The sequence below is a fragment of the Beta vulgaris genome, chromosome 9 (assembly GCF_026745355.1).
Source record: "Beta vulgaris subsp. vulgaris cultivar EL10 chromosome 9, EL10.2, whole genome shotgun sequence".
In the NCBI taxonomy this organism is placed as follows: Eukaryota; Viridiplantae; Streptophyta; class Magnoliopsida; order Caryophyllales; family Amaranthaceae; genus Beta; species Beta vulgaris.
This window is the reverse complement of record NC_079210.1, coordinates 46,241,580-46,256,814: the sequence shown is the minus strand read 5'-3', so window position 1 is coordinate 46,256,814 and position 15,235 is coordinate 46,241,580. Positions and strand designations below refer to the sequence as shown.

Sequence of the window (15,235 nt, the reverse complement as noted above, 5' to 3'; positions counted from 1 at the left end):
TTTATACAGCCTTGGTTATACAAGGATAACTAGTTAACTATGTATAACACAAGTATACGAGGATAGAGTTACACGATTAAGAAGATATAAGAAATAAAACAAACTCAATAACTAGAAACAATAGTACTCTCCCCTATTTTTCTCTTTTCCTTCTCTTCTCGCACAAAACCCTCATTTTCAACCTAGGAGGCTACCGCCACCCTTTTGGGCGGTGGTACGTCCCTTTTCTTCTTTTGTTACTAGTTTTTATGTTAATGTTTCTAATAAACTTTAGTCTCTCTCTAATAGAGAGTGTTTCTACCCATATATTGGATTTTATCTCTCTCCATGTGATAGTTTGGAGACTTTGTTTTTGGTTTTTGTGTAATTCAAGAGGTTGATTTATTGATCGAAGTTTGTGCGGGATTGCAACAGATGTTAATACTTCTTTGATAATCATTATAATTGAATTTAGATATACTTTAAAACTACAAAAGATCGACAGACCCCCTTACAGAAGGCTGCATCAGATAGCGATGTGAAAGACGGGGATTTTCAGAAGTGATAAATCTAGTCAACAATCGTGATTTTGTCATATTAGAATTGTATTATTTCAATTTAATACGTATTTGTTTAGTTTTATGGTAACACGAGTTAGAATCTGCAAGTATCTCTAATAAATGACTCGAATATTACAGTTTGGTTTTGTTATGTTAAAACTAACTTTACATTTGTATATTATGATATTTGTCTATTTGATTGCTTGTTATGACCTCCCAAATTTATAATCCTCTTACGCCCTTACAATGAGTTTAACTACAATGTGCTAATGACTTTTCCTTAAAAGGATCAACACATTATACATCCATCTCTTCATTTGTGGACTGGTGGAGCCAAATAGCAACAAAGTTGCCAATTTCTCAAAGTGGAGTTTTCATCATGAAGTATATCTCTTTCTTAAAGAACTTTCAGGCTTACACACATATAAAGCAGATTAAAGCAACTAAAAGAAGAAAAAGATGTAAACTTAGTTGTTCAATTAGCTTTTCATTTGATTACTATTATGTTCCTTACTAGTACAAAATTCAGGCCTCTTTGAAGCCAATAATCTCAAAATGCCACCCACAAATTCTAAATATTCTCTGAACACTTGCTATTTTCCTAATAGTTGTAAATCTGTTTTCCTTCAAAGGTCTGGCCAAACTGCCAGTTTGCTGGAGCTACATTATAAGATGTCACTGATTTTCCACTGCTGGTACTTACCTCGAACGACAAAGATTGCCCTTTCAGATTTATATTACATTGCCAAAGTTGTCCCCAGTTTCTTGCCATTGGTATCCAACCAGTTCTCGATCCCTTAATTTTTATTCCCATCACTTCACCATCCAAACCTACATTTGTTATAAGAACTTGGTAAAAGTTGGCGTTTCCAGTCACCGTAAATCTCATCCCACCATCTCTTTCACACTCTACCCTGCATCAAAAATCCATGGATGGTGAAGATGAGTCAAACAAGATGTGTCAAGTAAGCCTTATAGTCAAAATGAGTCTAAGGCTGCAAACATAAACGCGCACTTAAAGTTTGATCTGTTCCGGTTTCAGTTTCCAATCAAGCAATCTTTGCTTGCAGAGCAAATTTCACTGGACTGAGTTCAATTGATTTTGATTGTGGGTCATACAATAATATCAAAATACATTTTTCGCCAGGTTCGATTTTGGCCAAATTGAGACTAATTTTAGGCAGTACTGAGAACAAAACAAGAAGATCCAGCCAATCAGGGTTATTTACTTGTTTGAGTTCAATTATTTAGATTCTGGGTCATACCATTACATCAAAAATCAAGTTTGTCCAAAAAAAAAAATTGGTCTATTATTTGGTCATGTCAATTTTGCCGGCTCTACCACAACATTACTCCACAATTCGAAACTAAGTTCATACTAAGGTAGTGTTTCATTCAACCTATTTTACAAAGTTCAAGTTAAGATAAATTCCGATAAGTTTAAGTTAACCATAGAAAGAAGTTTCGATATTAAGTTCAGCTATATACAAAGTGAGATAAATTCAGTTGAACAGAACACGCCCTAGTACTACACAACACTTACAGCAAAAAGGAACATCAAACCATTATCAACCATTAGAGAAATTTGTTACCTCCTGTATTGAATTGGAACAATATCTGCTGATTTCACAGCAATTTCAGTAAATGAAGCTTCTGACATTTCGAAATGCTGGCGAGGGAAATTACACCAGCCACCATAATCAGAAGAAAGGCCATAATTTGGAGCACAGAAATCAGTGACAGTAACAACAACTGAAAGACTCCCTGGCTGACACCATTTTACATGATCAACACATCTTACTTCATAGCAAGCTCCACAACTACTCCCTTTATTGAACAATATTGTGCTTAATCCAGTCCCATATCTTCCATAGGTTGCCTTGTGAAGGTCACCATACCCACATGCTCCTTCTGTTGGGATTAAGGAACAATAAAAACTCAAATATAGTACATTTACACCATGTTTGGCAACTTTTTATTGAGCAAATCTATGGATATTTAAACATTAAGAGCGCGTTTGGTTGCGAGAAAAATGGTTTTTCCATTTTCCGTTGCTTGGTTTGAATGGTGGAAAATAGGAAAATAGTTCTCCCTAATAATGTTTTGAACAAACAAAAAAGTTTCATAATACTCGCAACATTTTCTATTGTGGGAAGTTTCACATTACTTGCTACCCTTCCTTCCTGGGCAATATAAACTCTCTCTATCTCTCTCCTCTCACATAAGTTTCTTTTCTTTCTATTCTCTACATCTCTCTTCTCCAAGCTTAGGAGTCCGTGAAGTGAGAAATATAGCGAGTTATATATGAAACGGAGGAGGTATCTTTGTTTGGAAAATGTTTCTTGGAAAAAAATCCTAATAAACCTGTTTTCAGGACAACCAAACACAGCCTAAGGGAAAACATTAGAAATATAAATATTATTACTAATAATAACACTGAACAACTATAGAAACTCTGAAAAGTAGGTGATTAATAACAGTTGTTCATTGTTTGTTTAGCAAATACATGGACAAAAAACCAACTCAGCTTATTTTTTCTTTCTCAAATTTCCAGAGAATAATTACAAAATCTAAAGTTTTCTACTATATTAATTTTTACTCATCTGGGTTTCCTTCATTTATTCAATATTCTCAAACACACTTCTAAAACAACAATGTGAAAGAAATAACAAGAGTATTATACTTATACAATGAAATAAACGAGTAAACAAATTACCAGTGATAATAGACCCATTTGCTTCTTTAATATAAGTTGCAGTAGCAGATTCCCATTCATCTTCTGAGGGATCAAAATCATCATAACTTAAAGACGTAAAAATGGCAGTTTGCAGAAGAATAAAGCACAAAAATGCAGCTTGAATGGTGCTACTACTACTCATTTTGGAGAGATAAAATTAAAGGTAGCTTCTTTTTTTTATGGGGATTAATGAGAACAACTTTGTGAGAGAGAAGAAGAAGAAGAAAGAGGGTTTCTCAGATTTGAGGAGAGAGAAAGCATTGATTGAAGAGCATGAGGAAAAGATGATGGTAATAATTAGTCAAAAAAGAGTGGGATTTTTCTGGGTTTGAAGTTTGAAGCTTCTTTTTTTTTAAAACTACAAATCTGGTGTGGTAGAGTGTAGAGTTGACATGGAATCCGGAGTTACATTTTCACATTTTGGGTTTTTGAAGGGTTTTATTATACAAGAAACAAAACTTGGAACTCTTCTTTTGAGAACAAGGTTTCAGTAGGGCCAAAATGTTGGAAATTTTGTGGACTTTGGACCTCTAAAAGCTTGGTTAAAATAAACAATTTAATGTTACCATGATTTTTATCTCTTGACCTCATATTGAAAAAACTATTTTCATCCATCTTACTTTACTACTAAACCAAGACCATTTATATGATATAAAACCCAATTTAATAAGACATAACTTAAAATCTTGCAAGGGCCACTTTAGAAATATATGGGCTGCGAAGTTCAGTCGTAGGGGTTGGTCCTGTGGGTGTCAAAAACAGTCACGACCCATGAGTTCACCCGCATCTGGTCTACTCCGATCTGACAAAATCAAGTTTCCCATCTGATTTATTCTGATTCGAAATCAACCCAACACAGTTATACTCGAGCATATCACAACCCAACCCAATATGTTATCAGCTCAAACTTAATCTGATCCCAGTTATATTCGAATACAAAAATCTGAACCCAATATGTATCTAACCTAAAGTCAAACCTGAATCCGAGTAGACCCGAGAAAACCTATATAGACCCAACAAATTGTAATCTAACCCATGTCAACCAGCCCATTACCAATCCGATATTATAATTCAAATATGTTTTGATAATAACTTTAGTTCATGTTCTTCTAAATACTTCTACATACGATATTAAATAATTGTTATTAATAAAATCTCTGTACATATTTGATAATATGATTATATAGGTAATATTGGTCAACTTTATTAACTTGTTCATTCATTTATTAATTTCTCGCGCTGTCACACACACAGATATGCGTGTGTTGACGCGAATTTCGATCAATATCGATAATGATTAGAAAAGAACGAACTCAAACATATAATAAACCATTTCAATTCCACCCGATTACGACTTGAGCTGACCAAGTACATCCGAACACGACTTGCGCCAACCCAAGTCCATCCGATTCCAACTTGTTTTGCACAAAGCTATTTAGAACTCGACTTATGTCTACCCAAAATCGATCCAAAGTCAAGGCGAAATGACCCGACCCATACCCAACTCGCACTCGAGTATGCGTTGATCGGACTCGATCCGACCTAAGTGGCTCCTACCCAACCCACACTCGATACGAGAAAAGGTTTGATCCAGTACGATCTTACCCAAATACATTCGACCCAACTCTTACCAACATAGACTCGCCCAATAACCTAGATTGACACCCTTAGTCGATCCCTTACCAACCCTCCTTGTAGCTTCACCCTTATTAGCAAAGTATGCACGAACTACTACATTTCTCATCGATTCTTTTCGTATGCTTTTGATCTTAATTTTTTTGATGGCTATTTTATATTTGAATTATTTTATGAGATTACCTAGTTTATAGTTTTTCGAACTCCGATTAATCTAAATTTAAATCGGATCAGACCTTATTTGCGAAAAATATCAACTTTTCTAGAACTTTATGCCTTGATTCCCTTACTCAGGAAAAAGATAAACTTTCCTTGAGCTCTATTTCTTGATTCTATTCTTATCACCAGAGTATAAGATAGAGGTGGTGCTCCCATAATTATCAATTATGATCACACTCACCCTACACATATTTATAGTTATATTTCAACGTTATCTAGTTGAGTTGGTAAAGTCTTATAAAATAAAACCTACCTATCTGACTACATCATTACACTTAGGGTGCGTTCTTTTCACTTTATTGGACCTGAACTTACTTAAACTAAACTTATGACATGAATTGAACTGATTGGATCTGAACTGAACTTATTAGACCTGATTCAACTTATTGGACCTGTTTGAACCTTATTGGAACTTATTGGACCTGATTAAAACTTATTGATCTGATTGGAACTTACCAGACCTTTATTGGACCTGATTGAAACTTATTACACTTTGTTGGACCTAATTGAAACTTATTAGACCTTATTGGACCTAATTGGAACTTATTTGACCTTTATAGACAAAATTATTGATGAGTTATAACATAAATTTTACCCCTAACGTACTACCCCTCAAAATTTATTATGAAATAATAATTACTAAAATTTACCATTTAAAAAAATATTTATTATTATCTCTTACAATAAACAATTTTAAAAAAAAAGTATACTATTTATATACTTGCCTATCTAAACTTTCACCATTAATATATCTAATAGTCTTTTTTTTTTTTGAGGGGATATATCTAATAGTCTTGTTAATAGTAATATGAATAATAAAATAATAGACAGTAAGTACAATACTATACATTGTGCTACTTTAGTTCAAAAATTTTAATAATAACATAATCAGCTAATAGTAATATGAATAATAAAATAACAGACAATAATACAAACATTTAGTAAAATAATAGACAATAATACAAGTATAATATAATCATTGTTGTACTTTAATTAAAATTCTAATAATAACATAATCAACTAATTGTGATATGAATAATAAAATAATGGACAATAATACAAATATTTATTAATCATTGACGATTTGGACCGTATTGAAACTTATTGGACCTGATTATACCTAATTAAAACTTATTGGACCTTATTAGACCTGATTGGAACTTATTGTACCTGATTGAAACTTATTGCACCTGATTGAAACTTATTAAACGGACATTATTAAAACTTATTGCTCTTAATGGAACCGATTAAAACTTGTCTAAACTTATTATACCTAAAACTTAATTTATTAACGTGAAGAGAACGCATTCTTATCTAAACTTATTCGACCTTAATCGCTCATGTAAAATTGTAAACCCATACACCCAATGACCCAATAAAAATAAAGTCATACTATATGCTGCAAGCCTGCACTACCTATATTCAATCACCATCACCATCACCATCACCATCACCATCGAAGTTCGACTATAATCAGAGTTCACTCAAACTCAATTCAAATGGAATCACTAATAAGTCGCAGAACCATGTTCTTCAATCTCTATGTTGTATCTCTTCTCTTCACCACAATCACAGCAACCCAAAATCCATCATCATCAACATCATCAATCATCTCCAGATTCCAAGAATACCTTCGAATCAATACTGCCCAGCCAAATCCCAAGTACTATGAAGCTGCTGATTTCATCTTATCTCAAGCTAAATCCTTATCCCTTGAATCCCAAACTATTGAATTTGTCAAAAATAAGCCCTTAATCTTGCTCAAATGGCCTGGTAAAAACCCTAAATTACCCTCAGTTCTTCTCAATTCTCACACCGACGTCGTTCCGGTGGAATCCCACAAATGGTCTCATGACCCTTTTGCTGCCCATATTGATTCTCATGGCAATATTTATGCCAGAGGTTCTCAGGTAAGCAGTTCAATCAAGTTTGTTTTTTTCATTTATTTTCTGATCAATTTTATTAAGTGGGTATTTTTTGCAATAAAATATTAGTTCTTGCAATTTTAAGAGATAATTTGCAGTGAGATTGTGGTTATATAATGTTTGACGAACTTGTAATAAGTGCTGGTTTGCTTGACATTGTTTAACTTTGAAAGTTTGAATTTTTAGGAAATTTGATTTTTTTGATTTTGTTTGGCTGATAAATATATGGGAAGTTGAAATTCCTACTAAGTTTCAGTTCCTAAACAATATTTAGCAATTCATAGGAAATACAATTACATGGGAAAATAAATTTCCAAGAATTTGCACTCCTGCATTCAACCAAACAAGCACAAAGTATGTTACAAGTCATCTCTAATAAGAAACTTATGATAGATTATTGTAACCCCCCTTATATGAGATTTTTGTGTTTCTAGATTTTCATTTCAAGGTTTTCTAAATTTTAAATTCTTTAAAAAAATGAATAGTATATATATTCCTGTGGTTTATGATGGCTTGAAATAGTGGGTTGTGGCCTTGTGGGGTAGATCACAAAGAGGAGATTGTGGATTTGCTTGGGAATGTACTAAGAGGAGGGTTGAGAGAAAAAGTTGTATTATTGGAAACTTGTTGCTTACAATAGTATTGTACTTCATTTATTTATAATTTCTCATCTGTGTTGGGAATTGGGATCTTAGAGAATTCTGTCTTTATTAGCAAGTGAGTGATGTATCTTGTTCTTTACTACATGTTTATGAATTATGATAGATTTCTTAGCCTAATGTACTTCTTTTCTGCTGTAAAGTAGCTAATGCTTACTGCATATTGGAGTAAAGGTCAATTGAAATTGCTCCCTGTAATCAAGGGGTAAAGCTGCACACATCTGTCGTTCCCCAAGTCTGTTGACAAATAAGAGCTTTTTGGCTTTTAGGTAATATTGATATTGTATAGATTGCTGATTAGTTTGTATGTGATCTATGTAGGATATGAAATGTGTGGGTTTGCAGTATTTGGAAGCTATTCGGAAGCTGAAGAATTCTGGCTTCGAGCCCACTCGCACCATTTATTTGTCATTTGTGCCAGATGAAGAGATTGGAGGGCATGATGGGGCTGAATTGCTGGCTGAATCTGAAGTTTATAAAAATATGAACGTGGCCTTTGTTCTGGATGAGGGACTTGCATCACCAGGAGAGAAGTATCGGGCATTTTATGCTGAGAGATCACCAATGTGGACAGTGATCAAGGCTACTGGGGCACCTGGGCATGGGGCTAAGCTGTATGATAATACAGCAATGGAGAATTTGTTGAAGAGTATTGAGAGTATAAGAAGATTTCGAGCTTCACAATTTGATATGGTAAAGGCTGGCTTGAAAGCTGAAGGTGAAGTTGTTTCTGTAAATATGGCATTTCTGAAAGCTGGCACTAAAACACCTACTGTAAGTTTGTGCCTTAATTTTCTCCATGCATAATGTACAGCAGCTTTGAATGTGGAATTCTAGTTCAACTTTCGAGTCATAGGTCCTTGATCCTCCTTGTATGTTTTTTGTCCATGATATGAAGTTGCATCTCAATCTCAATGTCAAATCTGCTTGTTGAAGGCTTAAAATTTTTTGCCATCTTCCTAGGGTCTTGGTGAATGTCAAAGAGATACGGAAAAATAATGGTGAATTATTAGTAGCATGAGCAATGTTCATAACTACTGCCTATGTTTAAGTGCTAATATGAATATTTCCTTTTTGTCTATCAGGGTTTTGTCATGAACTTGCAACCTTCTGAAGCTGAAGCAGGTTTTGATATTCGGATTCCACCAACAACTGATCAAGAAGCCTTCATAAAACGTATTGCTGACGAGTGGGCCCCTGCTTCACGTAACATGACTTTTGAGGTTGAAATTGCTTGTCTGAAAAACTCTCTTTTGCTGGTTTACGCAAGAAGCAATTAAATCTCCTAACCTAGTCCCCTCCCCCTCCCTCCCCAAAGAGAAATATGTGTGGTGTCTTTCGTTTTTATTTATAGTAGAGCTGATCAAAAAAGCGCGGCCGAATTCTGGGCGGGTTTGGGCAGAATTTATAGGCCGGCGGTCCCGGGCCTGATTTTTTTGGTTTGGGACGGACTTTGGGCAAGCCAAAAATAACTTCTTAGTCTAATTTTTGGCCCGATATAGCGGGATTTGGGCACAAAATTTCGGCTCGGCTCGGCTCGACTAATGGGCATTTTTATGGATTATCCCTGCCCGGCCCGGACCATGATCACTTCTAATTTATAGGGTTTTGTCATGGATATGCTTGATTTTTTTTCCCTCTCTTTCTGGCCTCTTCACCCACCGTTTTCCTTTATTATCTAACTTTTGTTTTAGTTCTGAGATTGTATAGCGTAGAGCTGTTTGTCTTAGGAACATTTGCAATGGTCCTAAAACTGCAGCACATGATTATTTACCCCCTCTGCATATTGAGTCTTTTCCGTTATTGCTTTGCTACTGCCAGTTGACTTATACAATGTAGCATGGGCAGTTTAAGCAGAAGCAATCTGTGCTCGACAACTCCGGTAACCCAGCTCTCACTGTTGCTGGCAGTTCTAACCCCTGGTGGGTCCTCTTAGAAGAAGCTGTTCGCAGTGCTGGTGGAGAACTTGAAAACCCAGAAATTTTCCCAGCTTCTACAGATGCTCGTTACTTTAGGCGACAAGGCCTGCCTGCTATAGGTTTCTCTCCAATGGCAAATACTCCAATTCTATTACATGATCATAATGAGGTACATAGTAGTCTTGTCTTCTTTTATTACTTCTTTTGTACTTTAGCGGACTTAATCTACTTTGGTCTCTCTTTTAAAAATTGCTGGGGCATGTGTGACGTGCTCTTTTTCTCCCCTTAATATATCCGCCTATTGCTCTCCTGACTTGTACAATTAGACTACTTGCTTTCTGACAAGTTTCACGTCTTACAGTTCCTAAACCAAGCAGAGTATCTTAAGGGAGTTGACATATATGTGTCTATCATCAAAGCGTATGCATCCTACGCCGAGCATGCAGAAGCGAAAGAGTCTAACTCCAGGGATGAGTTGTAAAGAGGCCTTTTCTTTTCAGAAGAGTCCAACTCCAGGGATGAGTTGTAAAGAGGTTTTTTCTTTTCAGTAGACCAGATTCGACAACACTATTGTGCTGAGAATCACACTATTCCTATTACAACTCCTTTCTGTCAAATAACGTTTCAGGAGTGATTTACTGAACGTGAAACCGTGTGGATTTGTTGCCTGGTAATTGTTACATATGAAATCTACCAGTGTATTGGTGTAAACTTCAAACTCCATACTTGTCAGGCTTTACAATCTTAGATTCAATGGATGTTATGAGTAGTGGAGCAAAGTTGAACTCACTGACTTATCCTTACCAGGGGATAAAGCTTCAGTCATTCCATTTAATGTGTAGGAGATAACATAAGCTCCTGTAACTTGCCACCTCTTTATAATTGCAGAAAAAATGCAGCATGTATGGTTGCCGATGAAGTTGATTTTTTCCCCAAAATAATAGGTGCTTGAAATGTTACTGTTGCTTCAATATAAAGAAAAGATCAAAGTGAAGAAAGTAGCAAGAAATGAAGTATATGGGTGTCATGTATGTCAAATTATATATATTTTTTTGGATAGTAAGATAGAGGATATCGATTTGAAATCGACATACATGTTTCCATCATCAAAGCTTAGGACGACAAAAGGCCATAGCTACTAGTATTGGTAGAAGAAAGTTGTTCAATCTTGACTGAGGTCACATTTGATGGTTAGATTTGGTATATATTATGCATTAAAAGGCTGCATTTGTCATGAAATGCCTCTACTCAATCCATTAAAATTTGACAATTAGATTCGACATATTTGCTTGCTATGCTAGTATCCATTACACTTTTATGTTGCGAAAACAATCTAACCACTTTGGAGAAGTGTAAGCAATTTTATCAAAATAGAAAGGAGTATAGACATGATTTCAAAATGTCTAAACTAGAAAACATTCCATTAAACACTTTTGTTTGAAAAAGCAGCTTGACACAGTTCTCCAAAGCTATCGAACTCCAACTCTCCAAGTAAAAGACGCCAGTTTGAGTAAATTCTCATGTCAATATCCATGGTAATGATAAATCACCACCAAATATGTTTTTTAGAATAAATATATCTTAAAGATAAAAAAATCCGGTGTAAGGAATTTTCTTCCTAATTACATATGATTTCATACACTTATGAGTTATGAATGTTAAACTTCTAAAGGAGAGAAACGATCAAAGAGGCCAAGAGTGAAGTAATACCATACTACCAATATTACCAATTAGGCAATAATCACTCAATTCAACATTTCAATTCCACAGCAATGCAATTACAATCAGAATTAAGCACCAAAAACATCTTCTTTTTGTGTTTTCTCTTTCTTTTCTTCATCACTGTCAAAACAACTGAAAACTCATCTTCTGCAATCATCTCAAGATTCCAAGAATACCTCAGAATAAACACTGCTCAACCAAATCCAAGCTACTATGAAGCTGCTAATTTCATCCTATCTCAAGCTAAATCTTTGTCACTTGAATCACAAACCATTGAATTTGTCAAAAACAAACCCTTAATCTTGCTCAAATGGCCTGGGAAAATCTCCAAATTGCCCTCAGTTCTCCTTAATTCTCACACCGACGTCGTTCCGGTGGAATCCCACAAGTGGGTTCATCACCCATTTGATGCCCACATCGATTCTGATGGCAATATCCATGCTAGAGGTACTCAGGCAAGTAAAGTTTTTTTTTTTTTTTTTGAAATTTATGATTAATTTATGCATAGATTGATTAAGGAATGTGGTTTCCGTTAATTCTGAGCAATTTAGCAAATTGAAATTTAATACTTTTTTTGTTTTGATGATAACTTGAAATTCTGGACTTGTGGGTAATATGGGGATAGATTATGCTGATGAAATTGTGGTTTAAAAATGTTGGAATTTGTTCTTTCTTTGCTGAAATGATTGAAGAATTTAATGAAAATGTTTGGGGAGAGGTGGGGTGGAGGAATTTTGGGGGGGGGGGGGGGGGAGGTTGACTAATTTGGAGATTGAGGCATGCCTTGAAGTAAGCTTTTGAGTAGCTCGAAATATTGGGGTTGTGAGGAAGGAACTGTGGGACTGTAAAAATTATGTATTCCTTTCCAAAACTGAGGAGGAGGAGGTTAGGAGGGTACATAGATTATGTTGCAATGAAGGATTATGTTAGAACAATGTGTGTAAATAATAGCTCGAGGGACCGGATTACCGAATAATCTCTCCTTGGTACTTATGCAGGATATGAAAAGTGTGGGTATGCAATACTTAGAAGCTATTAGGAAGCTGAAGGATTCCGGCTTTGAGCCCACTCGTACTGTTTATTTATCATTTGTGCCGGATGAAGAAATTGGAGGACTTGATGGTGCTGGGAAGCTGGCTGAATCTGAGATCTTTGAAAAAATGAATGTGGCCTTTGTGTTGGATGAGGGAATGCCTTCACCAAATGAGAATTATCGAGCATATTATGCAGAGAGGTCACCGATGTGGCTGGTTATCAAGGCTACAGGCGCACCTGGTCATGGGGCAAAGTTGTATGACAATACTGCAGTGGAAAATTTGTTGAAGAGTATTGAGAGTATTAGGAGTTTTCGAGCATCACAACTTGATATGCTAAAAGCTGGCATAAAACCTGAGGGAGAGGTGATTTCAGTAAATATGGTATATCTGAAAGCTGGTACACAAACTCCTAATGTAAGTCCATGTCTTCATAGTGGCATATTGTCATATGATCAAGGATCATAATTTCTGATTTATCAATTGACTATCTTACTACATCAATATAGTAATTTTGTAATTTTCTTTCTTCAGGGATTTGTCATGAATTTGCAACCTTCTGAAGCTGAAGCAGGTATTGACATCCGGGTTCCACCCACAGCTGATCAGAAATCACTTGAAAAGCGTATTGCTGAGGAGTGGGCACCTGCTGCACGCAACATGACATTTGAGGTAGGAGTTGCTTGATTCACTGGATGTTTCTTGTGGATTTACATGATAAACACTGTTGCATGTCATATATTTTGATAAATGCATCTTGCAAAGCCTGGATATTAATATAAATTGCACCGATAGCGCTCATTTTCTGCTATGTGTTTTAAGTTAGATCTTGAACGTGATAAGAGAGACTCAGTCATCTTTTACTCTATAAGAGAAACTGAGTAATTATTAGGCAGGGAGACTAGCTGGCCCATGCATAAACATACTAGTGATAAATTGTTTCTGGTTTTGTCTTTATAAAATAACATGTTATATGAAATTCCGGCTTTCGGCCTTTGGTAGAGTTAACAAATTGTGTCAACATTTTTAGAAACTATGTAATGTCATTATTTTATTTTCACTGCTTGCCATCACATTTTTTTATTCTTGGTGTTCAGGGTTTAGAGTCTAGGCTATGTATGAACATTTTCCCTACACACTATGTTTTTCTTTTATTTCTCACTTTTTGCTATCTGACTGATTTAGTTGTGGCCTATGCAGTTCAAGCTTAAGGTTCCGGTGGTTGACAAGTTTGGTAAACCTGCCCTCACTGTCGCCGACAATTCGAACCCCTGGTGGGACCTCTTAGAAAAAGCCATCCACAGTGCTGGCGGTAAACTCGGAAAGGCAGAGATAAATATTGGAACAACTGATGCTCGTTACTTCAGGCAACGAGGCCTGCCAGCTATAGGATTTTCTCCTATTGCCAATACTCCTCTTCTACTGCATGACCACAACGAGGTATACAATTGCCTGATTGCCTCTGTTCTTATTGTTTCCTTTAAATGTGTGTGGTCCAAATCTACTTTTGGATGTGTTGCCTGTTTGATTGTGTACATCAATTTAGAATTTTATGTTTGGAATCAATTATAAAATTACATAGCTTGTCAGTTAGGTTGTCTTTCTATAAAATGCTTTGGGTACAACTCATTGCAATCATGGAACTGTCCATTTAAAATGCTCTTTTTGGCTAGTTTCTTCTTTGAACGTGAAACTCTTCAAACGCATGACTTCTTGTACCAGGGGAGCCTCTTGCACATGGAGTATATGCCACCATGTTACCTGGTCTCTTGCAGCTTCTTTGTGTGCGCAACAGTTTTTATGTTTTATTTATTTATATATTTTTACTTTATACTCCCCCCAAACAAATTTAAACACATAGTAGATTTTCCACTGGTGGCAGCCATCGATTGTTGCTTTTGCCTGTGCATGCGTAAACTAGCATAAAGGCTTCAAAGCACAGGGAAACTTTTTAGGTTGGTACTTGCTTTCTACTCCTAATTGTTACATGTTTACTTGCTGCAGCTCCTCAACCAACGGGAATATCTCAAAGGGATTGACATATATGCTTCGATAATCAGGGCTTATGCTTCTTATGCAAAAGAGACAGAAACTATAGCTTCAAGAGATGAGTTGTAAGAGAATGGTTAGTATCTTTGCCTATCGTCAGAAAACTGGTAGCGCGATTTCTTGTCCACGTCATCCATACTGATTTCTTCTAAAATTATTGTGTAACTTGCTGCAGTTTCTGAACCAAGCTGAATATTTGAAAGGATCAGATATATATGTTTTTATCATCAGCGCTCAAATTGCATCCTATGCTGAATGATTAATGGAAAGAAGGTGAGGCTTTCAAGAATGAGTTGTTGTAAACCTGGTTTCATTTTTCACATCACGATTCTGCCAGAACTGATTGCAGCAGAAGCAATATTTGCTGTTACTAGGTGAAGATTTCAAGTGATTCCAGTGGTTACTAATACACTACTAATGTGAACTATGACTTTTTCGACTATAATCCTTTCTTGTAATTACCTCAAGGCTCTTTTCATTTATCGAAACGCTCGTATGACTCTAATATGTAAATTTCTGAGAGCCTTGAAGGCCTGAAAAGCAACATTCCTGTAGTTATTAAAACTTTGCTGGAGTGTTAATATCTGGTCATTGATCATTCTAAGGGAACCAAAGTTGATGAATACAACACAGGATTATCAGAATGTGGATATCAATCGCACCATTCATGTTGCTTTTTTAGTTGCATAATATCTCAGTATGCTGATGCTTTATAGTTTATATGAACCCGAATCGCAACTACACTGCTGTATAGTTTATTGGTACATCGAAAATTTGAGTATGCATAAACTGTGAGT

At 35.7% G+C, this 15,235-nt stretch overlaps 3 protein-coding genes across 5 annotated transcripts; 2 read left to right on the top strand and 1 right to left on the bottom strand.

Annotated features, from left to right (window-relative positions):
* Positions 1-1,010: 1,010 nt before the first annotated feature.
* LOC104904093 (expansin-A16) lies at positions 1,011-3,758 on the bottom strand. The gene is made up of 3 exons (XM_010692278.4): positions 3,256-3,758; positions 2,132-2,450; positions 1,011-1,453 (listed from the first exon to the last, which is right to left on the bottom strand). Exons 1-3 carry the CDS (start codon positions 3,416-3,418, stop codon positions 1,141-1,143), a joined length of 795 nt encoding a protein of 264 aa, XP_010690580.1. The 5' UTR covers positions 3,419-3,758; the 3' UTR covers positions 1,011-1,140.
* Positions 3,759-6,512: 2,754 nt separating this feature from the next.
* LOC104904092 (uncharacterized) lies at positions 6,513-10,552 on the top strand. 2 transcript variants are annotated; one of them, XM_010692276.4, is made up of 5 exons: positions 6,513-7,040; positions 8,036-8,488; positions 8,800-8,937; positions 9,554-9,802; positions 9,995-10,552. In XM_010692276.4, the coding sequence occupies exons 1-5, from the start codon at positions 6,630-6,632 to the stop codon at positions 10,112-10,114; spliced, it is 1,371 nt and encodes a 456-aa protein (XP_010690578.1). In that variant the 5' UTR covers positions 6,513-6,629; the 3' UTR covers positions 10,115-10,552. The 2 variants fall into 2 exon arrangements, with proteins under 2 accessions (XP_010690578.1, XP_010690579.1); XM_010692277.4 differs by having other exon boundaries at positions 6,515-7,040; positions 9,563-9,802.
* A 675-nt stretch (positions 10,553-11,227) lies between these two features.
* On the top strand, positions 11,228-15,082 carry LOC104904088 (uncharacterized). Of its 2 annotated transcripts, none has more exons than XM_010692272.4 (6): positions 11,228-11,810; positions 12,354-12,806; positions 12,924-13,061; positions 13,590-13,829; positions 14,394-14,514; positions 14,614-15,082. In XM_010692272.4, exons 1-5 carry the CDS (start codon positions 11,406-11,408, stop codon positions 14,505-14,507), a joined length of 1,350 nt encoding a protein of 449 aa, XP_010690574.1. In that variant the 5' UTR covers positions 11,228-11,405; the 3' UTR covers positions 14,508-14,514; positions 14,614-15,082. The 2 variants fall into 2 exon arrangements, with proteins under 2 accessions (XP_010690574.1, XP_048491755.1); XM_048635798.1 differs by having other exon boundaries at positions 11,677-11,802.
* The last annotated feature ends 153 nt before the right edge of the window (positions 15,083-15,235 follow it).